The sequence below is a fragment of the Trichoderma camerunense genome (genome assembly GCF_050948025.1).
Source record: "Trichoderma camerunense strain CBS 138272 chromosome Unknown V8C40scaffold_19, whole genome shotgun sequence".
Taxonomy (NCBI): Eukaryota; Fungi; Ascomycota; class Sordariomycetes; order Hypocreales; family Hypocreaceae; genus Trichoderma; species Trichoderma camerunense.
Genome location: NW_028145351.1, coordinates 724,772 through 748,912, shown reverse-complemented (window position 1 = coordinate 748,912; position 24,141 = coordinate 724,772). Strand labels below are relative to the sequence as shown.

Below are 24,141 nucleotides of genomic sequence, written 5' to 3'. Positions count from 1 at the left end.
CATATGTGTAAGCTTCAACCATCCATGTAAATGCCAACACCATCTTTGTTGGAGGAGGCAACCGAAAGTTTTGGGCGGCAAGGCCGAATTTACCTAATTAAATTGTTACAAAAGTAGAGTAGCAGAAAGACTCGGACAAATCGACTACGTGTCTGAAATATGTATGTGTGTATAAATAAAATAAGCATACAGCCGATCGTGGCCAGGCCTTCCGACTCAAGTTTTGCGAAATATGGCAAGAAAATGAGACTACTTTATATCTCTCTTTATTACTAAAGACGTGATGGAATCAACCACACTTTCATTGAGGCCGACAACAGCAGCGCCAGTCAGGCAAAAGAGGCGGCGCTCTGAGTCCGACAGCAGCACGGACCAGGGTACCGAACCTCAGTCCAGAAGATCTCGACAGCGTTTAGAAAATCTTTCGTGTAGAATATGCGCGCTGATGCTCTCTCACGAAGGTCTGAAGTCTCTCAATTCACCTGATGGATTCTGGCATCGCAATCGGACTGATTGCAAAGCCGCTGCTGATGAAGGGTGTGGATTGTGTAAATTAATCTTATTCGCTGTCTGCCGCGAGCATGACGAGGATTGGGCTTGTGAGCAGCGTCTCATCTTTCGAAATTCTCGAGTTTCGCGATCTGTGTCCACTTTGCCGAACAGTCAACAGACGGGAATATATGGGCTTCACTGCAGCATCGAATCTGAGCCCACAAAACCCGCTGTTACCATTCAAGTATTTGCTAGAAAGGGTGAGTATTCGTTCCATGAAGAGTGTGAAACTACAATCTGACAAGACATAGGCGATTCCATAGCAGAAATTGTGCATCAGAGGCCCCTTCGCAGAAATGTCGGAAGCAACAATGCATTTGCCGCAGCAAGGGCTCTCATCAAAAATTGCATGAATCCCAAGAATCCCCACAAACATTGTCAATATTCCCGAGACACTGTCCTTCCACTGCGAGTTCTCGATGTTGGCCAGCCAGGAGACCCTCATCCAACAGTCAAACTGAGGATCAATGATATGGATACCCGTGCCAAATATCTGGCTTTGAGCTATTGTTGGGGAAAGCAACTCGACCCTGCAGTGAGACCACTTCAGTTACAGAGAGATAATCTCAATCAACTGGTTGCTGGTATCGAATTGAAGAGCCTTCAACAATCTATACAAGATGCCATTTATGCCACTCGCAAACTAGGCTTTCAGTATCTTTGGGTTGATGCCCTTTGTATCATCCAAGACTGTGATAAAGATAAGGAAACGGAGATTTCACGCATGGCGTCCATCTACAAGAACGCTTCTGTGACTATTGCGGCATCCACCTCAGAAAATGCAGCACATGGATTCTTAACCCAGAAGAAACAACCTTACTGTCCAGACTATGAAGTCCGTGTTCCAATGGCAAATAATGTGACAGGCACGGTATATCTCTCAACAGGTCCCTACGAGCCTGATCATCCTTTAGACAAGAGAGGGTGGACATTACAAGAGTTCATGTTATCATCAAGAATGTTGATATTCTCCGACTACGAGCTTTTATGGCAGTGCAAAGAAATGGATCTTCGGAGCGTTTCTGCAAGAGGGCTCGAGTATCTTCAACTCTTGGAAAGTCTCCCATGGATAGTTTTTGACAATGGCGCGGAACCCTTCTATGGAAGTGACGAAACTGAGAAACTTTATCTCTGGAAAACCATTGTTGGGCAATACACAGCCCGCGAGCTGACAGATGCCGGTGACAAACTTAACGCAGTCATGGGCATAACTTCTGAGCTTGAAACGCTATGGCGTGATATAAATATCTATGGACTCTGGAAGGAATGGTTTATAGACCTTCTAGCTTGGCATAAACCGGACATTGGAAGAGAAGAAGGCCGAAATCTCAAACGAGCACCAAGTTGGTCATGGGCATCTCTAGATGGTGTGGTCGCTTATGAAGGGTCCATCACTGAAGATGCAAAAGTCAAGTTATTGACTATACAGACAGTAGTATTGTCATGCCGTATACTGAAGGTAAATGAAGTAAAATATGGAAAGGTCAACACGATAGTAGAGGGCACAGATCTCAAAGACCCTGATACAGAACTCCGGAAGATGAGAATGAGTCTTGACGATGTGGAATATTTGTTATTGGGGACAATACAGACAGGCACTAATAAAGAGAAGGGCAAAGGGTTGCTTGTCATTGATGTTGGCGGAGGGCTTTATCGGCGGATTGGTCTGGCTAACTTTGAGGATATGGGAATATGGGAAGGCGTCAGTCGGCGAGACATTACATTTGAGCCGAGGATCATTAATTAGGACAGAAAGAGTCTCAATAAATATTGATTGCAGTAACTTCTATGACTGCAAGGGCTTAATCAGTTAATGTACTATCCTTGTATGAATCTTTTGGTGCCTTTGGCAGTCGCTTAATCTCGTAAAGGCCTTATCACAGCCCATGTACGTACACTTAAAGGGCCGCTCTCCAAAATGACTTCTCTCGTGGCTGACCTGGTTGATCTTCCTTGTAAATTTCTTACCACATAGGCTGCAAGGAAACTCTTTTGCCCCAGTTCTGGGACGAATAGGTTCAAATGTACCCTGTTCACTGCTTTGTTCAGGATGATAAATCCGCACATGTCTCTCCAAGTCCTTCTTGGAAGTGAACCCGATTGGGGCAGCATTACATCGTATGGAACACTGGTAGGGCCTATCGTGCCGGTTGTTGTGGGCTTCGCGATCCTCCTTCTTATCATAGCCCACATGAAAGTAAGCGCATAAAAGGCGTTTGCACTTGAAGAGATTCGGACCATAGTAATCCAATATCTTATCGTTGAGGCAAGCGCTATCGCTAGGAACGAAGTTGGTCTCCAGTGAGGCTCTATTCTCGAGCATAGCCTTCTCAATTCCCTCAATACCCATAGTGTTCCGGACGTCAAAATCGTTTTTCTGATGAGTATAGATATGATTCCACAAGATGCAAAGATTTTGGTAAAACGGGAGTCCAGAGAAGTTGTCGAGATCCGCTGGCATTTGGCCTCGAAAATCTTCGTGAAATTCTTGTGAGAGATCCGCTCGATTTTGGTCCACAAAGTCTTGCAATGCGGAGCCAAATTCCGCACTATCACTGCTATGTTTATTAAGGAAGTTGCTGCACTTCCGAATTACCGTAATAAGGTGGCTGTGCCATTGAGAACAAGCATAATCTTGAAAGGAGAACCAGCCAAGCTTTATTTTTTCTCGCCGTTGATTCTCATCGTAATCTTTAGAAGCGCTTATCAGACTTAGGTATCGCAGGCAGCGGATTGTGAGTCCACACTGGACAGCCTGTTCAACAATGTACTCATTTTGAATGATATGTCTAGTCATTGTTAGTTTAATACCATAGAGCCAACTGATAGATCAACTCATTGCTTACCGCCGCGCTGTGGAATGAACGATCCGGATGTGACCCCCCTCAAGGATATGCACTAACGACCCAAGATAATTATGGGAGTCCTGTCTCAGCATCTTGTTATCAAAATCCACTTTCTGCTGTTTGGGATCATATGACAGAATCGATTGCATTTCGTGCCATTTGAGGGGACGTTTTGCGCAGACCAACCAGCCGAGAAGTTGCGTTGCCATCGCCCAGTGAGCTTCTCCCTCTGGCAGGTTCAATAGCTCAGTCTTCACTATACCTAAGAGCTTCTCATATCTGCAAATAACATTAGTCTACTCATCTTGCCCGTGACAAAATTTGTACAGTTGAAAACTTACATCTGAGACAGCTTCTTAGGTGCCATTTCTTCTTTCAATTTCTCTAAAAGCTTCTCTTTCGTCATCTGATGTAGAAGATACTCTATCGCCAAATGGGCATAGAGAAACATTTCTACATTTGCTATCAGAATGCGCTGCGATAATAGATGCCATTCACAGGGGTTTACTTCAAAGACGAACCTTCACTTCTTTGACAGACAATACTTTCAATATGTTGTTTGTCGCTTTCAGAAAGATTGAAGCCGCTGCTTGTCGCGCTCCCCTTAGAAAAATCCGGTATCCTCTTCTTCACATAGTTTCTGATGTCTTCTGCATTGTCCGTCGCCTTGAGTTCGACACACGCATCATCCTCTGGCATGATGTTGGCTTTGGATAGTTCCGGAATTTGTTGACTCATAAATAGCACCCTCAATCGCCCCTGCTTGATGTTATCACAGTTTGTAACCTGATCCATGAAGAAGCTTGCGGCTCTACGTGCTTCTATTATTTCGCACTCGTCTATTCCATCAATGACGATATACTGCCGAGCATTATACTCAAAGAAAGCCTTAATGAGAAATTCTGCCGTTGCGACGTCCGTTAGAAGTCCGCTTGAATCGATATTTTCCTTGCACAGAGGCAAAAGATACTCAGTGACTTCAACCATTTGATGTAAAACCCCTTTGAGAATGTCAAGATAAGTGCGATGATCAGTGTCTTCTTCTTCGCAATAGAAATAGCAAATCTTGCTCTCTTGCGGAATTGCGTTTCTCTTCTTTTCGGTACGTAAGTCCTTCAACTCGTCTATTAACAACGATGAGAGGATAGTTTTACCTATACAACATTAGCTCACGATATCCCAACTTAATAAAACAAGACTATTACCAAATCCTCTATTCCCTTGGAGCCAGATGGCGGAATTGGGTGGCGGATCCTCAGTCATCCAATCGGTAACTTCGCTGTATCTCTTGAATAGCCAACGGCCAGTATCAGGACATATTCGCGCATCCTGAAATTTCTTGTGAAGTAGCGGCATCTTCTTTGAGGCTGATATCCAGGCCAATATTTTCTTCTTTGTCTTGGTTTCCTCATCTCTTCGTTTTTCTTCGAAGTTTTCCCATGACCTCTTAACATTCTGGGGATATTCTAAAAACATCCTCCTTATTTCTTGATAGTTTTGATTGCTGTTCTGCCAGGACTCCACTAGCGGTAGTTCGGCATCCACATCCAAGGTCGCTCGAGGGTTCCAAAAAGATGACCCCTTCTCCTTGATGAACTTTCCATGGTTTTCCAACGAAGTTGCTATATGATCAAAAGTATCGTTCAAAGATTTCCATGTGGATTTGTATATTTTCTGAAATACTGAAGAATATCTTAGCCTCGGTAATGATATCAGTAGACAAAAATAGACCTTACAAGTAGACCGGACAGAGAAAAGCTTATATGCGCACTCATGGAAGGTAATAACATCTTGATATATGTGCACTAAAAATCTTGTGCAATCGGGTATTGAGATGAAGAGCTGTACATACTCGTACAGTAATGGAATCTTCTCTCCTATCTTCTCGTATACGTCTAGTAAGTTGTCCAATTCTCGATCCGTGAGATCTGTAAGCTATGTTGTATGGTGTTAGCCCGATGCATCTGTACAAATACAGAATTACTTGATTCATACGCACATCTAAAAGAAATTGGGTCGGACCCCAGACGCATCCCATCAGCTTTACGACATGTTGTTGATCGAGCTTAAGCTTAATCATCACCTTCTCAAAATGTTCCATACCGGTGAGAAATAAATGGATTCGTTTCATGTTCATCATGGTTTTGGTTGATTCTCGTCTTGATTGGATTTTGTTGATGATTTGTAGTACTTCACCATAGCTACTTGATTCAAATTGTTCTTTTTGTTTAGTATTTGTGACTTCCGCGATGAATTTGTCTACAATGCCGAGCATCTCATTCGGGTCCATTGTTTGATCTTGCTACACTGGTGAAAGTGCTGATTGATCCGGTTTAGGGTTATCAAGAATACACTAAACAAAGAACTCTTGGCTTCGGGATGTCATGATGTGAAAATTTCTGAGTTGTTGAGGTTGGGCTGCAAATCTCGGTCAGGCCGAATGAGGCAGCAACTAGGCAGCGACAATAGATGGACGCGCACTGCATGAGTGTTTACAAATACTGTCTGCGCCTCGCCTGTTTCTCTTTTCATTGGATAAAAACTGTAGGCTCCCGCTTCTGTTATCATGGTACTCAGCCTCCACATTATCCCTATAGCAAACGAGAAATTGAGAAAGCGCGGTGAATTCTATATACGGAAAAGCGTATGCAGTTACACCAGCCATTGAGAATTCGCCTATTTATCCCTTAATTTCATGACTTGTCCAAGTTTAAGTGGTGGCAATATCAGACTTTTATGTCTCCGTATGTTCGCGCAGAACATAGCTCACTACCATTGCCGAGATTAAAATTGCTGTGAAATGAGCGACCATTGCTGTAAAATGAGCACGCCTTCTGCAGGATTCAAGGCAGCAGCAACAAGACAAACCCACAAATGAATATCAGCCTATTATTCTGCTGAATGTAGGGGTTATAAGCGAGGGACTGGATCCACATGTGTATGGTTGGAGATTTTTGGAAACACTTTGCGGCCATTGCATCATATCTAATACTCTAAATAATAGTTAATCTATGTTTTATATTATTTCACTCTGTTAATTGATCCTACGGCGTCCGTGTGATCGCCAATTCTAACGCCTTCGCTATGTTAATTAGTCATTATTACAATTACTCTGTAGGCTCACCAATTGCCTTCTGAACAGCATACATGCTTTCCGGCCACCACGGCTCCCCCGTCTCTATGGATTCGGTCATCCACCCCTGAGTTTCCATGAATGAGAGTATCCGACCGAGCTCCCACTGTCCAATGGTGCCAATCCACCACACCCCGTCTAGGAGCATGGCGAGGACCAGCCAGTGGGCAAAGATACTCATTGCTAGTTGTTGTGCTTGTCCAAGTGGTACTGCATTATTGGAACAAGCAGAGTCATTTTGCTGCCCCGGTACTGGTATATAATCCAGGGCTGATTGGACAAGTTGAAGATATTCGAGTGGCACGCGGCTCAGGAAAGTCATAATTGTCCGTCTTAACATCCTCGTTGGCGTAACGGAGATGACGTGGGCTATGTACTTCCTCAGCCATGGAGAGGCATTTTCGAGTTTCCCAAGGTGGGAAGTCGAAGGAACAGTTGTCGATTGAGAGGATTCAGAGATTGACTCGTCGCTGGCAAATACTGTATTGAAAAGGTTATCCAAAAGTTCAACAGCCGTAAGGCATGCTTGCAGCCCTGAGTCCGGATTTTTTGGTGCGTGGAAGTTTGAGTCATATTGGCCAATCCAGACGGCCTGAGCGTGTGCAGTGAGCTTTTCCATGGCCGCCCCGTATGTCGCAGATACAATCGGCAGTAGCAACTTTTTCGTCCCTTCGGATGGGCCATCTTCAGGATTCAGTAGATTATCGCCCAACATAGGGGTTGTGTGAAAAGTAGCATCATCACCTGCAACTGAATGGGGGCTCGGTAGATCATTTTCCAACTCGTTGTTTCCACTGTTTAGCAGCCCAACGTAGGCTACATACGCGGCCCGAATGGAGGTTATCCACTGTGATTGCAACGGCAGCATCTCGTTGGATAATGTGATCCCGCAGCGGACAGCTTTCTTTGTTAACATAACCCGAACGCAGTGGCCAGATAACGAATATAGCACCATCAACGCAGCATTGGCCAGAACTGTATCAAAGTGACCGCCATAAAGAGCTCCCTGCATCTGGTGAAGTGAAGATCTATGGTGTTCGTCTGCCAGAGCAAGAAGCCTTTTCATATCGTCTATTCTCTCGAAAGGAGCTGATGAACCCTTCAAAATGTCGTAACACTTGCACACCGCCGAGAGTGCAAGTACTGAGCCCATGACTGGTCTGCTGCCGAACGCAAGATTTGGCATTCCAACGTGGAGAGCGTATAATTCTTCTGCATTGAAGGGGATGACGCGGCTGGTATGTGATATATAGTGACTTAACAGCTCCAAGTCCTCAGAATTCAAAGCGTGATATGGCTGGAGCATCTGCGGTACCACGGAGGCATCGTATGGCAATGTGCGGGCGATGCCTGAATCACCAGAACATGTGTCATCGGAGTTGATTTCGGAGCTGCTTGGGCTGGGCTCGGCGAGATTTAAATATCCCAAGTCCGGGATTTCATGAATTGGAGAGATTGGAGAGTCTTGTTCAGGGCTGAGAGCTGTCGAGTCTGTAGGGAAGCGTTCGTTTTGGGTAGTGTAACGGCAACAGTGATTCCGCTTCTGGCAGCGAGAACAGACGGGACGAACTTCATCGCACTGATTGCGCTGTTAGCAAACATCTCCAGCTTCTCAATATTGAATCAAAACATTAAACGCACTTTTTTTCTCTGCTGCTTGCATCTTATACAGCCCTTTCTAGATTTTTCATGCGACCGACGCTGCTTAAACTCCTTTGCAGTGTGAATGAGAATTGTGGACATTTTGGCTGAAATTGTCTTTTAAGCTTGTTGCTATGGAACTCTTCGTACAAGATTCATGAGAGACCACTTTATTTAAATATTTAACGGTAATCCGGAGACATAGTTACGCTAAGTATGCGACGGCGCTTGCAGCAAGAAAGTAACACACCATCCCTTTTTCGGGCTGTATTTGGAATTCGGTATGTGTCAGAAACTTAAGGCAGAAATGGAAGGTTTCTTGTTTATTCCCGCGCATTTCTCTTTTCGAGCCTGCTGATAAGTGCCGAGACGATAGTATGTCATAATCTCACCCTTGCATTCAGCGTTAGCATGAATCCTATACTTCATTTCAAGGCTCCCAATTGAGATTATTTGTCAAGCTGGTGACGCAGCAAATAGTGAAGGCCCAGGGCTGTGCATTCTAGCCTGGTTTCTAGTGGGATTAGCGGTGTGTTCGCGTTTACGAATCCCGTTGCAAATGCGAACCCCGTCACAAAAACCGCGGCCTTGCCCTGCCGCGACGAACCATAGTCACCCTGATCAAGTGAATGATCATATATCGCCGACTGTAGCGGGCCCCTTTTTTCGAAGTTGTGAGCCTGGAAGGTTTAGGCTAACAGTTAAGGCCTGTAACTTCAACTGCTTAATAGTGGAGAGAGTTACGTGTTCGATCTTAATAATAAACATACAACTAGTCTGTTGTATAGAGGAAACTCCGCAACCTTGATTGGCTGGAGTTAGTATAAAAGAGCGAGCCGATATGAGGGCAGCCTGTAAGCGTCTAGAAAGGCGAGTCATCAAGAATGCGGTCTAGGAGAGCTTCTAAAAAGTGCGCTAGGTATGACCAATTCAACTCTCAGGAACAGATCTACGATATGAGTAACTTTGATTCCGGCAAGAAGTACCCCATTGTAAGGAGAAAAGCAACTTGTCGAAGTATACAAGCCCTCAAACTCTTCAATGAAGAGAAGAAGATTGATTCTATTGCTCAACTATCGCACGCGTATCCCGGTTCGAGAGGGATCCCGAAGAATGCCGGACTGATCCCCTGCCAACTGAACACTAGGTTGGGTACTGTACACGTAGACCTTCCGATGATCTCCGTATTCCTGACCCAATCATTAACCTTCCTTTATGATGTCTAATGGTTAGTTTCAATCAATTATCTCGCATTCGTTGTATCAAGACAAACTTGCAATCTGCGGCTAGTTAGAGGAGGATGTAAACCAAGACAAGGATCACGTATGACCAATTGAAGTTATATCTGATGGAGGAACAAGTGGAAACTATGATAATAAACTCCTTGTATGTCTATTCCGCTTTTTATAACCAATTTCAATATAGCGCATCACTGAAACACCACATATAACTGTTTTGAATTACTCAAGTTTGTCGGTCCTTCAGATGTTGTATTGCGTGTGGGGAGTTTTGGTTCTGACGGGGAAGAGATTGCGGCACTAAAGCGCGCGAATCGCAGCCCCTGTCCCTTTCCCGAAATCCTTCTCAACTAATTGCCTAGTGGTTCCCGCAATTCTAGGCATCTTTCTAGAATCTTGTAAATCATCATGAAGCTCTGGCTCGAACATCTTCACCAACAGGATAAGGTATCCCAAGTCGTTCATGGCATACCAGTAGGACTGATCTTAAGCAGATCATCATCCATACGATGTTTAATATGTGGATAACTATGTGGATCATCGGAGAATATGGAACATTATGGTTCTCTGAACTAGGCAAAATTGGTAGTGCATCGTTCATGCATCCAAGTGAAAGTGTCAACACCGATTTTTTCTCTCCATTTTGCTGAAGTTTGGCTAACATACCTGGGGATTGAAAACATATTGACATATAAAATACTCGAGATTTCCTCGAAGCTATGGAATTAGAGTTGAGATGAGCCCAATTTACTCGCATATAACAGCGGATAATGTGACAATGATAGCTCAGGCTCGATCATGCCCTGCCGCAGCTCTCGATAATATGTGTGGTAAAGCCGAAAGTTTCAACAAGGTATAATGCAGCTAATCTGGGGATAAGGCAGGGCGGTAGTAGTTAATCTTGAGATAACCGATCAGTCGGTATGAAGATCTAAGCTAGTTATTGTCCCATATATAGTGAATTCTATTAGTCCAATGAGCGGTCACACTCAAGCTTTACCGACTGAATCCTTCAGCTTGGATGCCACTAATGGCATAAATATAATGGGGCGAGGTTATGATAAGACTAACAGACTGAAGCCTTCGAGATCATTGTATTACCATAGATGTAATAGCGTTGATGTAGTGTTGTAGCATCACAATCGTCGAAGATAGACTCGAATTATGAATTTGAAATATGCCATGTTTCATCGACTCTCTCTGCAAGTGTTTGGAGCTTTACTGAGTTTTGGTCTGTGGTGGATTATTTACCAATACCAGGCTACCTGGGAGCAATATTGTAGTGTTCATAGAATAAAACCAATGGCAATATCATCATGATGGAGAAGAAATGGAGGAATTGAGGGATCCTCAGATGCTGTATAGACACTTCTACTTAAGAGTACAATAGCTAATTCCAACATTTGGTGTCCTGAAAACGTAGCTTTCCATTTACAAGAAATTCTTCATCGTCTAAATTTTTGGGGAAATGGTGATAGTAAGATATTATTGTGTTCGTTTGCACAACGAATAGAATCATCTATGCTTCTGTTGTATGCTGCAGTATAGTGCAACTTGGGATCGTTACCGCACAGTGCGCGCTCTTAGCCGCCGTCGTATACTCGTATTTGCCAAATGTTACTGCGTACTAGAAGAAATTTGTTTGTGATGATTAAGTCGAGTAAATACAGAGTATCTCGCAATGCCATTGTCGACATGAAGCCAGGTACTGTACTCATACGAGTATTTGCTCAATACTGGTTACTCATCAGGTTGCATTGGCCGAGCGTATTCCTCCAGTCTCACGAGCGTATTCCACAAGCCACAGAGCGTATTCCTCCAACGCGCGTCCCCACATCGCGTCGGCAGAGGACCGAACAGTAGGATGAGAATCGTCCTAGCTTGGCAAAGAGGCGGAGTTTACGGGAGCTAGCGGATGCTGTCTCCATCGCATTCGAGCTGTCCTTCAACATGAATGTTCTCCACCATGCGGAGAAGGGAAGTAAACACCGGACTGATCTCCTTACTCAAGGCACCAATATCGGTGTACGCGTGAGAACAAAACGCCAGTGTACGCGTGGAAACAAGTTGCCGGGCTCATCCATGCTAAGAGTACCAGAATCAGCCTGGTGTATTCCTTCTACCCCTGGCCTACCCAGTGAATATGCTCTGCTGACTCCTGGTGAATAGATGAACAGCCTCATTATGGGCGATGCGCTCGAATACGCCTTTCTTGAAGACAATTTGGAATATGCACTCTTCAGAGATGCAGAGAATTTGGAATAAGCAGAGACACAGACAATTTGGAATAGGTAGAGACGCAAAAATATAGATCGAGCGTCGTATAAATACTCATCATGCTGTAGTCGGGTTGTAAACAAACATAGGAGCATCACTTCTTTGTCAACCAGCATCATTATACCAGAGAACCATACTCGTACTCCAGCCAATCAGACAACATGCGAGGCCTTTTCTTCACCATGGCGTTAGCCAGCTTCGCTACGGCGTTGCCTAACCATCCTTTCAAGGGGCACGAATGGATTCCTGCGGGGCCAGGAGACAGTGGGTGACTCAAAAATCGCCGGTGATTCATATATATAGGCGACTAACCGCGAGAAACAGGCCGATCTCCTTGCCCTGGCCTGAATGTGCTTGCTAATCACAATTACCTTCCTCGTTCTGGAAAGAACATCGATCTGCCAAGCATTCAAGCTGCCGTCGCGGCTGCATACAACTATGTCCCTAACACTTTCGATAGCGCCTTCATACAGGCCCAAGACTGCCATTTGACGACCACAGGCAACTTTTCGACTATCAATCTCTCCGATCTGGCAAAACATGGACATAACTGTGTCGAATTTGATGGATCTCTATCGCGAAATGACCTCTTTTTCGGAGATAATTTGCACTTTGACCCAAAGATTTGGTCGACAATGGCAAAGAGACTGGACTTGAACAAGGTTTCGCACGATCCAAAGTCCAAGTACATCACTGTAGAGCAGGCGGCCAAGGCCAGAGCTGCTCGAGTAGCGGACGCAATGAAGGCCAACCCCAATTTTACTGCATCAGATCTCGAGATGAATGGCAGCCCCGGGACGACAGCTTTGTACTTGACCACGCTGTGGGATGATACCGTGGGAGGTGCTCCTAAGGAATGGGTCAAGTTGTTCTTTGGTAAGTCGCGCAAGTGGTTGTTTGTCAATGCTGTCTGAAGAATTTATACTGACCTCCAAACAGAATGGGAGAAGCTCCCTTTCACTAGGCCTTTGAAGCAAAAGACTGGTGAAGATATTGGTAACATGCTTACTGCAGTTCTGGCAGTGAAGGTTTAATCATTAGCTGTCAGCACTTATGCAAAGGTTGGCTGCGATGCACTTCTTGTTCCGGCTCTGAACCAAGTGCAATCAAACCACTGCTTTTGGAGAGATATTGCGTACCTGTTGAGAGACCGCAATTACAAATACACGAGATCATTATCTTCTTACTCTCTTTTATTTATTATTATTACTATTTGTTTTACAATGCTTTGGAGCTTGCGCGTAAAGGTTAATACAGGTTAGCATGCAGGAGAGCGAGAACAGTTTCAGTACAACATGTGCTTTTTAGGACAATAGATAGTGAATACTTCGTAAATCTAGAGTTTATCAACAAATGAAGACTTTGGAAGTTTTCTTCCATATAGTTGAAGATAGTTTTTTCACCGGAGCTAGCGGGGATGTTAAACCTGCGTGTTCTGAGTACGCTATTTCCTGCGTCGAATTATACCGTAGTATTAATGGACCAAATAAACAAGGACAATAGTGAAAATAATTAATAATGAACATAAGAGAACAAAACCTCGAGCGCTCATAAATGACCAGTCTCAGTTCTCTTAGCCTTGATCCAATGCCGGCTTTGTGTGTTACTGGCGCAATCCGTGACGAAGCTCACTAGAGCCTCTATATACATGTACTATACAGCAGCATTGGTAGGGCGTCATAACTCGACTATGAGGAACATTAAATACGGGATAAACATAATACTCTTTTTCTAATTAATTCATCAGCTAAATTAATATTGTACTAGATAGAAAGAAGTCTAATAGCGTCTGCGAGTATTGGTGTCACAACGAGTTTTCGGGCAGCGTGTTAACCACAACGGCCATTACAACCCATTCCTAGAAAAGAAGTCGAAAATAAGCTGGAACCCTGCTGTAGCATTGTTGTGGAGTGGCAGCGCATGGCCAGTGTTGGGCTGAAGAGCCACCTCGATCTTGGTAGCGTGGGGGTAAGTCGCGTTCAACTCTGTCATATTGGCCAAACCCCTGCAATCGCCTCGGCAGATGTAAAAGTCAAGCTCTGGCAACAGGAATTGCACAGGGGCTCTAAAGGATGGACCGGGGTTTCCAAGCAGTGAGAAGGCAGAGGCGAACTCTCCGATCGGGACAGGCTGCTTGATGCTAATGCCATAGTCAAGCAACTCTGGTGTGAAGGCGGTTTTGGGATTGCCACCAAAGAAGATGTTTTGGATGCCATCTCTCTGGGCCACAACGTAGCCGCTTGATCGATTGAAAGGAGGGTTTCCCGTGGCGGCATATTCGACGCTGAACGATGTTGAGCCGGCGCTCGCAAGTTGGGTGGTGAACAGGTAGCCCGTGATGATGGCTCCATCAGTGAGAGGGCCGTATCTGGCAATGAAGGCCGAGGTAAGGAATGAACCGAAACTGTGTCCGATGTGGACGACCTTTTTCGGGGCTGCCAATGACTTGAAAGAAGGAATGGAGGGTTTCGCATGACCCGCAAACTCATACAGGCTACCATTGCGTGCCATCAAAGTCAATTGGCGGAGGATTTCGAGCTCGACGGGTGCTTGGACCACGTCGTATGCATCAGGCTTGTCAGACTGACCGACTCCCAGACGATCGTATGTGAAGATGGAGTATCCTGCTTTAAGTGCTGCTTCCACGTAGGAGTGGTTCTCCGGCTTGTACTCGGAATCCCAGTATCTAGAGTCGTAGTGCACTCCATGGGTGGCGATCTGCAGGATATTATGCTTTCCATTCTTGGTGGACTTGGGAACACAAAGCTGAGCATGGATGTTGAACGTCTCAGAAGTCGTGGTATTCTCGATGATATTACCAGGGCCGTGTATAGTAGTCCGAGTGGCATCGTAAATTGCCCAGGATACTGCTTCAATATCGTTGTCCACTCTTGGTATGTCAAAAACGGCAGTATCCGCGGTAATAGGCAGCGGAATATCCAGCTGCTTGCAATATCCGTGAGGCCTTTCGACACAGGCATTTGCTGAAACAGAAATGCCTGGTAGAAGCATTAAAGCTCCTAAGAGCAGTGTAGAGACCATTGTCTTTGAAGATGGAAATTCCGTAGGTAAACTGTTCGTAGACTTATTGGAAGGAGATGATGGATGATTTGCAAGTAGATTGGCGACCGAAAAAAGCAAGAGAGCAAGAAAGTATAAGCTTATTTATAACAAAAAACATGAACCATATGCCAGAGGTTTTGACAAATATTTGCATCGCTCAGGTCAACCTCGCCCGTAAATTTTATTAACTTGCTGACATGAGGCTATGATACGCACATGTTATACGCTCTCCCATTTTGACGCTGAATGTTAGTCAAATCCATACGTTGGCTGCGCTATGCGCTATGAGGAGCACGTCATGCTATGAGGACACAGCAGGCTATACGCTCTCACGCTATGAGAACCAGGCTATACGCTCTTGCGCTAGATCCCACAACAAAGCGTCAGCTCAGCCTCAATCTATGCGTATAACTTAAAAGCAACTGCATTGCAATCCTTTGGTCCTTTTGCAATTCCGGTTTAGGTCAAACGCCGATTTGATCAGTCAGCTATTTGCGCCTTTCATACGACCAAATGAGATGCTGAAGATGCGCCTTAGAGAGGACGTGGTAGGCATGTCATCTTCTTATCTCTGATTCACACAACCAGTCCGACATTTGCAATACCTGAAGAATAATTGGTTTCGTGAGTTAGCAGTTCAAATGAAGAGATGGTTAGTAAAGATGCGCCTACCTCAGGAGTTTATATATTTTATAGGATGATACATCTGCTGCTGTGATAGAATGGCTTTCATTTATACGACATCAAGAATTCAGAAACCCAGGCCTTGCTCATGAGTTGCTCAAGGGTCACCCATGCCCCAGCGACGTCAGCGGAGCTTTCTCAATTGAGCAGGGAAATTCGCAATGCCAAGATCTGGGTGGTGAATTCGGAGCATATGACAGCTGTTCCCTGCTTACTGGTCTGATCTAGTTAGGCACCCACGATCAGAAAGATCGGGATGACAAATTGTTGAACACAATATCGGCCAGACTTTCAGCGGGGCATTTAGTTACTGACATCAGAGTCTGAAGAGCAGTAAGACTTTACTTGTGAAGCAATACTTGCCTGTTTATCAGGCTTATAAAGGATCATCGTAATAAATCAACGTGCGCCAATGACTTGCATTATGCATGCATTAACTAAGGCGGAAAAATTTATGTCGTCTCTTGGCATTATTTGCATGCCAAGGATGTGGAAGCTGTCACGAACATACGCGAGCTTCGCCCATATCAACCACCCACCGCTGATGAGCATCTTGTTTTCAATAGACAAACCAAATCAGCTTAGAAAGTTTTATACAAATGCATTTGGTTAGACGAACTGAGTTGCAAGACTTGGTATATTGCCGAGGCTAATTTTTACGTATGTTCTCAGTCATGCGTACTCAAGGCAAGCGGCCATGAAACAATGCAGGTGTTAATTACGCTATAATAAGTTTAACACGATGATGCTTAGAGCTGTTCGAAGGTTACATTGTCGGAGATATTAATTACACCGTGTACGATGGAATCAAACATGCCGTCGGTATTCAACAGTGATTAATATGTAATAATTTGTATGCAAGAAGTGGAGTTGTTCGTAATCTAGAGACCGAGTGCGCTTTTATAGCCAACCCTCTAACCATTAGCCAGTAGCTGCAGCTATTAAAAGCGTTGGTAATACTGAGTTAGTTAGTGTCTATACAGTATTAAACAATACATAGAGCGTCAATAATTGACACACGGATTCGTAGACCCAAATTTGCTACTTCAAGTCAACAAAAACCTCTATTCAATGGAACATGGCAATTGTCGGCGAGGAAAATGCAATCTCTCGCCGGTATTTCACAGGAAGCTTTACTTGACCGGCATCCCCGACCCTAGTAGCCGAAATGGTCGTATTATAGAATAACTATGCTTTCAAACTTTTTAGTGTAGTGTACCGAGGTAGTGAGATGTTGATTAGGAAGGTCAATCCAAGAAAATGAAAGCCCACCACAAAATTTCTCACGATATAAATATTATCTTCATTCTCCCCTAGTTTGCCGATATATCTGTTCAACCTTAGTATACTTAACAAGCTCGACTCATCCAATTCCGCAAAAATGCTGTTGTCACTTCGTATTCTGGGCTCTGCTGCTGTTATGGCAGTCGCAGCCTCTTGCAAGCAGCTCATTCTGAATGTTGGTCTGCTCTTTTGGCTTGAAATTTCGAATTCATTTTAATCCGCTGATAGTTTGATGATCTCGCCATATCAAACGACAACGGGTGTGGTAATTTCACCTTTGGAGAGTTTTTAGTCTATCATGTGAGTTATCCTTGAGTTGATTCATTATTTCAATCAAAGCTGACACGTTCCAGGATATCGCTGTTTCAGATGCTTTTGGCACGTCTAGGGTTTTCAATGCCACCAAAACTCCATCTTGCAACTCTATCGAAGATGAGGATATAAGTTTAGCCTTGTTTGGTCGAGCGCCTTCACCTCCGAACGCGTTATTGATCAGCGCAACCCTTGATGCCCAGATTGTCGCTGGCGCTGTAAATATAACATTGATAAACGAGGCATCGTTTGATATATTGCCCGTCTTTTCCGCAGCTGAGGTAAATCGCGTTTAAGCTCCAAGCCAAGACTAAGCTAACCTATCTCAAGCGTAATTCGAGCAATGTAACTGTTGAAGTTTTTACTTTGTTTTCAGACTTTGCCGGTGTCGAGATTCGCCATGGGTTTGAATTCCACACTGCAACCGATGGATGGGGTCCCTATCACGTCAGTGTCTCTTCAAACGGCGTCGAGTATCGGTTTCTTGAGGTTGACGTTGTGCTTCCGGATGAGGATTCCCAGAGGGGAGGATTATCTCCCGCCTTCTTCGTTGACAACCTTATTTTGGAGAGTACAGAGTGATGCTGTCTAGGAAATTGAAGCTAGCACTACCAACATATAGTAGTAAGCGCAAGATATCACAGAATATATAACCAACTTTATCTTTAGCTATAAGAAGTTTGGTTGACAGTTATTGATAGCACCAATGGGATTACAAAGCCCAATTGCTTGGAAATACATCTATCATAATATCACGGTCTTAGTTAAGTGTTCATGAAGGGGAGGTAAAAACTCTGAAATATGTACAAAATGGAGATTCGAACATAAATTGGTCAGGGAGCGACTGATAAGCCGCCTATCTTCGCACGGCTTTACTCAACGATTAAGCACCTGTAAGCCATTGAGAATCACTGGACTTCTAGAAATTCGAAGATTTCAGAGTACTATTCTTTACCTACCATGTTTGTCAATATGTCTTTTATGGTTGAAGCAAATCTACAAAGCAAATATGTAATTCGTAGAAATCAGGCACTATCAACCTTAATAAGTTATTTGGGCACGAGTCGAACAATGGCGGTTGGTTTGGAATATATGATAGATACAGCAACTCTGAGAGGTCTCAGTCGATTGATGCGTACGCTATGTGGGAGATGACGATCAACAAGTACTACGAGCCATCAGATCACTCATTCCGAAGTCAACCGTGGCCAGGTTGCTCACCCCGGCGATGGTCAGCAGAGGCTTGAATTCGGCATGCCACCACGTTGGAGACACCCGCGGCTGGGGTTAGTTGCAGTTTGATTGGGACTACGGAAAATAATAAGTTTATCTTTATGCTTCCATTTTACTTTCGGTGAGGCCCATTACTCTCATTCAGTTATAGCCCTATTCATCTCCATTACTCGGTAGGATAGGGATATGCAGTACAAGTGACATAATAGAGAGATTGATGGATGGTAGTAAGGCCTGTTGTTTGTACTATTTTGGAATCGCAACTGTTTTCATCATAATTCTGAGTATGGAGGGCCCAGCCAGTACTTATGCGTTGATAAGTACAGTACCAGATACATCAAACCGGCATTCACTCAAACTGGCATTCGCTTCGGATATTTATCTTGAGGATGGAAAACTCTAATCCTACACGCGAGTGGTTCATTCGAATAATATGGCAACTATTCCCCTGTCTGCTAGCCTGATCTAGCTAAGCCAGTAGAGTCTATAATTGGGATGACAAATGAGAAACGACAACATGCCTGCCGCCGGTGAAACTTTCTGCGGGGCCGTCAGTTGCCAGCGTAGCAGTCCGAAGAATGGGGAAGTTTTTACTTGCGGAGCAACACTTCAATATATATTAGGCTTACAAATAACTATCTCAATATGAGTGCGATGGAGTACTCCACTGCCCATGTTGATAGATATGACTACTCATAGGCAACTATTTGCATGTAAAGCGTCTGAGCCATATCATCGGCTGAGAATGTATGCATGCACTTAGAGAGACAGGCAATCAAGTATCATGTCTTAAGACTATACTAGCACCCGAGGATATGAAGTACTACTGAGAAGAAACTAAATATGGTTTATTTTAATAAAGCTAATAGTCCATAATGTTTGCATCATAGATGGCAAATGCGTTCTTACATCTACTTTAGTAGTACTGGATCAAGTATGAACTGACTGCTATATGGCTAATTACGTGACATCAGGTAAAATACTTCTCTTTTCCCCAAAAGATCATGGGACTTGGAGATAAGCACAGAATATGCACCAAGGCAATTTAAACGTGGAGAAGCCCACACACCCCCGATCCAGACACTGGTCGCTTCGACCATAATCCCGTCTCGCGGTACTTCTCCCGAATCATGAATTAATAATAAAGTGCATGACACCTGACGAGTAATGATTCCACATTGCCCAAATGAAGATACGATGTGGGATTGTGGGATTGAAAGTGATCTAGCGCGTAACAATAGCGCTGCTGCTGCCATTGGCGTTGGAAATCCCCCCTTTCCAACTGCCGTAAGTTTTCCAACTACCCCAAGTCACTTACGATTAGTTTAATTCTCAAGCTGCTAAACACTTTCATTGCTATTGCCTTGGAACATTGTCGTCTGCTGATGATATGGACGCAAAAGATATGGCTAAGCTAGGCTCAGCGCGAGCAGTGGCGATCTCAGCATCTATTATCGCTACACAGCTTGTTCAGGTTCGTGAGAACCAAATTATACGCCCAATTTAATATTGCAATCATTGCTAAACAAGTTCTTAGATGATCCCATTTGGTGCCGGGATTCTCGCCTCAAGCATCATTGCCCGCGACCTCAACTCACCGAACAAGGCAAGCTGGATTGCAGCTTCGTACCCGTAGGTCCAACTCAACCTAAAAACTTGTCAATATGCAATTTTTTGGGCTAATATCATATCAAGCTTAACGCAAGGCGCTTTTGTTTTAATAGGCGGTCGTATCGGTTCTATCTATGGCCATAAAAATGTGCTTGTCGCAGCTTGTCTGTGGTGGTCAATATTCTCATTGGGTTCAGGCTTTTCCCGCGACATCGTCGCGCTGATTGCGCTCCGAGCACTGACTGGAGTTGGAGGCGCTTTCATGGTGCCAAATGCCATTTCGTTATTAACCATTAACTTCCCTCCTGGAAGACTTCGAAACCTGAGCGTTGGCTTTTTTGGAGCAATGGCCCCTATTGGTGCTTCGATAGGTTGTGTGTTCGCGGGTCTTTTGGCTCAGTTGACGCCGTGGAAATACATGTTTTTTGGGTTGTGAGTATGGTCGAAATGTATTCTCTCGCTGCGGCGCGTATCTGACTTTGCTATTATAGCACTATTATGGGCGTCCTTGTGACAACACTCGTCATATTGGTTGTCCCGGGCGAGACTGAACCTTTGGATAAACACGGACGTGTTGACTACATCGGGTGTTATCTTGGAGTTGCCGGACTCATATTGTTCAATTTTGTTTGGAAGTTAGTCTCTATCTCCCATCCCTCTCCAAAGCCTATTATTCCATCTTCAAAAGTTGACACTCAGCAACAGTCAAGCTCCATTCGTTGGTTGGCAGGAGCCGTATGAGTACGCTCTGCTAATTGCTGCAGTTGCCCATCTTGCCGCATTCATTCTCTGGGAAGCCCGGTACGCAGCTGACCCAATCTTGCCTCTTGATATATGGACAGCAAAATCGATCAGTCCAATGCTGTTGGCATCATTCATCTCGTTCATGGCAGTAGGCATCTTGGTATGGTATTGCAATACGTGGAATGTGAATCTGCGAGGATACTCGACATTGCTGTGTGCTGCTACTTTTGTTCCGCTAGCAATCGGAGGAACCACAGCAGCCATAGTCAGCGGCTTGGTCGTACCACTTTTAGATGCTCAATACATCTTGGTGATAGGCAGTGCGTGTACCATGGTTGCATGCATTCTTGCTGCAACAATGCCTGACAAGCAGTCATACTGGCCGCAGATGTTTCCGGCAATCACGATTCTCAGTTACGGCCCCGACTTTCTCTTCGCAGCTTCACAAATCATTGCAAGCAACACTGTAAAGAAACATCAACAGGGGATTGCCGGTTCTTTGATTGGTACTCTCGTAGCCTATGGTCAAAGCACAGGTATTGGATTCGCCGGCACTGTCGAAGCTTATACCAACAATCACGGCGCCAATATCGGGGATGGATATCGACATGCCCTGTATCTAGGAATTGGACTTGCTGGACTCTCAATTATTATCGCTATACTCTTTATCCGCATCCCCAAAGACACCCGCGATGGATGGGGTGATGAGGAGTTAACTGTGATGGGAGATCTGTCCGATCAAAGCGAGCAGAACAAAGCTGACGAGAGCTTAGATTCCCAGAACCAAGAACTACAACAAAAGGAATAATAGCTAGGAATATTTGTTTAGCTATTGTTTCTACAACTACTAGAACGCTGGTATTGTCTACCATATCAAGCTCGTCTCATATACTACTACATAAACAGCTTTTTAATCTAGAAACGACAAGTGGTACTTACTTTCATGTTATCTTGCCGATAAAATTGTAATATTCTAGATCTATTTCTCAACTTAGTTGAGTTTTAAAGCCCAACATAAATAATAATTCTGACTCTTAAGACAATACGTACAGTGGAAGCAAAGTTATTGTCCCACATGTAATTTTTAGTAAACATGACTCAAGAAAATATGCCGTAAGAAGCTATTCTTCTCTACTAAATTTTCACTCGTGCTAAGCTCATCCATCCATCTGTACATACTCTAGAAACACAGTCTGCAGATATAAAATCAGGATAATAACGGATTAACAAAATAACTAATCACTGGCAGCTGTACTAGGAAGTCATTGGAAATGTAATGCCAAGCTCCCTGGAAACTTCACGTCAATTGGCTACGAGGTCCCAGTCTCAAACTTGAAGGCGGATATTTGAGGCTGTATACATGAAGTCAAAGGAATTAAGGCATCCCACACGGAGTAAACATGCTGATAAATCACCAAAAAGGTGTTCAAAAAAAGCAGTTGCTCATATATTCATGACCTTGAAGCCAAGAATATGCCCCATATTTCAAGGTCACACTGGTTTGCTTGCTAATTATTCGCGGATTGTTGCCGGCAGACATCGTGAGCCAATCAATACCACAGAATGCAAACAAGTTCCCCACAAAGCGACACAAAGCGGCGCAAAGCGGCTGAAGAGAAGGAGATCTCACAAGGTCCGGGGTTGTGTGCTCCGGAGTGATCCGCAGAGCTCCGATGTGTGTCCGATTATTGGCCTCCAATCATTGTTGGTTGAGTCTCTCTATTTCCGTATCAAAAAATTCTCTTTCATTCCAACTCCGAAAGGACGATGTATCTTACGATTTGAAATCAGGAGAACACAATGCCTTTTGATACAAGGTCTGTCGGTGGAGTAGCTCAAGTTGCAACTATCCTCCGCATCCCTGGTTTGCTTGTAGGCAACCAACGGATGGGACAAATTGGGCATAGCTGTTGTACATGCAAACATGAAGGATCCGGAGATGCGCCTTTTACTATGCGCGATGTGGGTAGAGGGAAGTAGGTATCGTGGAGATCTCGAAGGATATAAAATCCAAGCTTCCCAACTCTCCGAAGAGCTCCCTAACAATTCTCTCACCACAATTCCAGGACCAACAACTTGACTAAACATAGTTTTGAGTATTATTATTAACATATATAAACACCCGGCCACAATGTCTATGCCAAACCCCACCGCGAAATACCACAACAACCCTACTCCTGTGGTTGATCCTACACAAAAGCATCTTTCGGTAGCAGGCAAAACCGTTCTCGTCACAGGAGGTGGCACTGCCATTGGAGCTGCAACTGTGGAAGCCTTTGCAAAGGCTAAGGCTGACCACATCTTTTTGGTTGGAAGACGACTCAACCTTCTCGAGGCTGTTGCGGAAAAGGTCATTGGCGCCTTCATGTTCCTTTGTAGGCCCTGAACTAATGCATCGCAGCTCTCGAAAGAATACCCGCAGACCAAGTTCCACGCCCTCCAAACTGACATTTCCAAAGAGAATGAAGTCAAGGCTCTGTTCGAAACTATCAACAAGACCAGCTTCCTCGACATTTTAGTCGCCAACGCTGCATACCTCTCTTTACCCGGTAAACTCGCGACTACCGAAACAGGCGAATGGTGGAAGGGATATGAGATCAATGTCCTGGGTACCTATCTTCTCGGTAAATATTTCATCAACCAGTCGAAGCCATCTAGGGGGAAGCCTGTGTTCATCGGTGTTAACACTGGCGCAATCAACGTCGGTCCCGGGTTCTCCAGTCCCATGAGCGGCTATGTGTCCTCCAAGATGGCTACTGCTTCGGTGGTAGAGTTCCTCCAGCAGGAGTACCCGAACATCAAGGCGTTTAACGTTAGCCCTGGCATGGTTCAGAGCGAGATCGCCGACAAGTCCAATACGCCACAGTTCCCGCCAACCGACTCACCCGATTTGATGGCCAACTTTGCAGTCTGGCTTGCTAGCCCCGAATCAGACTTCCTCGCCGGTCGTTTCATCTGGGCCAATTGGGATGTGGAAGGATTGCTTGCGGCCAAAGAGAAAATTCTGGCGAACCCGGGACAATTGAAACTAAATATCGACGGCTGGGAGAGCAACTTTGCTGCGCTCAAGTAAATAGATACAGGAGATGATTTACTCTACGTTTCTGTGTTATATATGGATCTCCTTTGATAGAGCGAAGAACAATCTCAAACAAATTTTGTCAGTATTTTACGATACCCTATGATCGCCAACGAACTATTCCCTTCCAGATCTCAATTATTACATGCTGTCTATCGAGGGAGTCTAGTTCACCATCAGCACAGCGTTTGAGCTCTGTTATTGTGTTGCTATATGAAAAGAAATAGGGTAGGCCGGCAAGTAATAGTCACCTCTAATCCACCGGTGCTACCCCGAAGCCATGATACGTGCCGGAGCTACAATAAGTTAGTAATGCCCATACGTGCATTCACGCTCGTGTTTACGTCTTTTTAATGAACACAATGGAACAATGGATTCAATAGTAGCCAAATTTCTCCAAGCAACGATTCTCAGGTAATCCCCTCGCCATCATTCACCGAATTG

General features: G+C 44.5%; 8 protein-coding genes across 8 annotated transcripts; 5 read left to right on the top strand and 3 right to left on the bottom strand.

The window, feature by feature from the left end:
* Positions 1-445: 445 nt before the first annotated feature.
* Positions 446-2,299, top strand: V8C40DRAFT_269681 (HET domain-containing protein; the record flags this gene model as incomplete). Its single annotated transcript, XM_083220114.1, has 2 exons — positions 446-752; positions 804-2,299. The coding sequence occupies 2 exons, from the start codon at positions 446-448 to the stop codon at positions 2,297-2,299; spliced, it is 1,803 nt and encodes a 600-aa protein (XP_083069332.1).
* A 3-nt stretch (positions 2,300-2,302) lies between these two features.
* On the bottom strand, positions 2,303-5,769 carry V8C40DRAFT_87014 (C2H2-type zinc finger protein). The gene is made up of 7 exons (XM_083223545.1): positions 5,398-5,769; positions 5,135-5,333; positions 4,604-5,080; positions 3,920-4,552; positions 3,740-3,851; positions 3,399-3,677; positions 2,303-3,341 (listed from the first exon to the last, which is right to left on the bottom strand). The coding sequence occupies exons 1-7, from the start codon at positions 5,686-5,688 to the stop codon at positions 2,363-2,365; spliced, it is 2,970 nt and encodes a 989-aa protein (XP_083069331.1). The 5' UTR covers positions 5,689-5,769; the 3' UTR covers positions 2,303-2,362.
* Positions 5,770-6,366: 597 nt separating this feature from the next.
* V8C40DRAFT_254952 (Zn(II)2Cys6 transcription factor domain-containing protein) lies at positions 6,367-8,307 on the bottom strand. The gene is made up of 2 exons (XM_083217929.1): positions 8,173-8,307; positions 6,367-8,110 (listed from the first exon to the last, which is right to left on the bottom strand). The coding sequence occupies exons 1-2, from the start codon at positions 8,272-8,274 to the stop codon at positions 6,506-6,508; spliced, it is 1,707 nt and encodes a 568-aa protein (XP_083069330.1). The 5' UTR covers positions 8,275-8,307; the 3' UTR covers positions 6,367-6,505.
* A 3,026-nt stretch (positions 8,308-11,333) lies between these two features.
* On the top strand, positions 11,334-13,000 carry V8C40DRAFT_254948 (Chloroperoxidase). Its single transcript, XM_083217928.1, has 5 exons — positions 11,334-11,520; positions 11,580-11,701; positions 11,756-11,951; positions 12,012-12,563; positions 12,627-13,000. The coding sequence occupies exons 3-5, from the start codon at positions 11,849-11,851 to the stop codon at positions 12,719-12,721; spliced, it is 750 nt and encodes a 249-aa protein (XP_083069329.1). The 5' UTR covers positions 11,334-11,520; positions 11,580-11,701; positions 11,756-11,848; the 3' UTR covers positions 12,722-13,000.
* A 410-nt stretch (positions 13,001-13,410) lies between these two features.
* V8C40DRAFT_282223 (alpha/beta fold hydrolase) lies at positions 13,411-15,377 on the bottom strand. The gene has a single exon (XM_083221759.1). The coding sequence runs from the start codon at positions 14,727-14,729 to the stop codon at positions 13,533-13,535; it is 1,197 nt and encodes a 398-aa protein (XP_083069328.1). The 5' UTR covers positions 14,730-15,377; the 3' UTR covers positions 13,411-13,532.
* Positions 15,378-16,854: 1,477 nt separating this feature from the next.
* On the top strand, positions 16,855-17,612 carry V8C40DRAFT_269676 (uncharacterized protein; the record flags this gene model as incomplete). The annotated part of the gene is made up of 4 exons (XM_083220113.1): positions 16,855-16,893; positions 16,947-17,018; positions 17,072-17,311; positions 17,361-17,612. 4 exons carry the CDS (start codon positions 16,855-16,857, stop codon positions 17,610-17,612), a joined length of 603 nt encoding a protein of 200 aa, XP_083069327.1.
* A 2,188-nt stretch (positions 17,613-19,800) lies between these two features.
* Positions 19,801-21,469, top strand: V8C40DRAFT_277258 (MFS transporter; the record flags this gene model as incomplete). Its single annotated transcript, XM_083220943.1, has 5 exons — positions 19,801-19,895; positions 19,959-20,306; positions 20,366-20,509; positions 20,580-21,350; positions 21,448-21,469. 5 exons carry the CDS (start codon positions 19,801-19,803, stop codon positions 21,467-21,469), a joined length of 1,380 nt encoding a protein of 459 aa, XP_083069326.1.
* An 811-nt stretch (positions 21,470-22,280) lies between these two features.
* On the top strand, positions 22,281-23,781 carry V8C40DRAFT_254941 (SDR family oxidoreductase). Its single transcript, XM_083217927.1, has 2 exons — positions 22,281-22,968; positions 23,020-23,781. The coding sequence occupies exons 1-2, from the start codon at positions 22,750-22,752 to the stop codon at positions 23,689-23,691; spliced, it is 891 nt and encodes a 296-aa protein (XP_083069325.1). The 5' UTR covers positions 22,281-22,749; the 3' UTR covers positions 23,692-23,781.
* Positions 23,782-24,141: the final 360 nt, after the last annotated feature.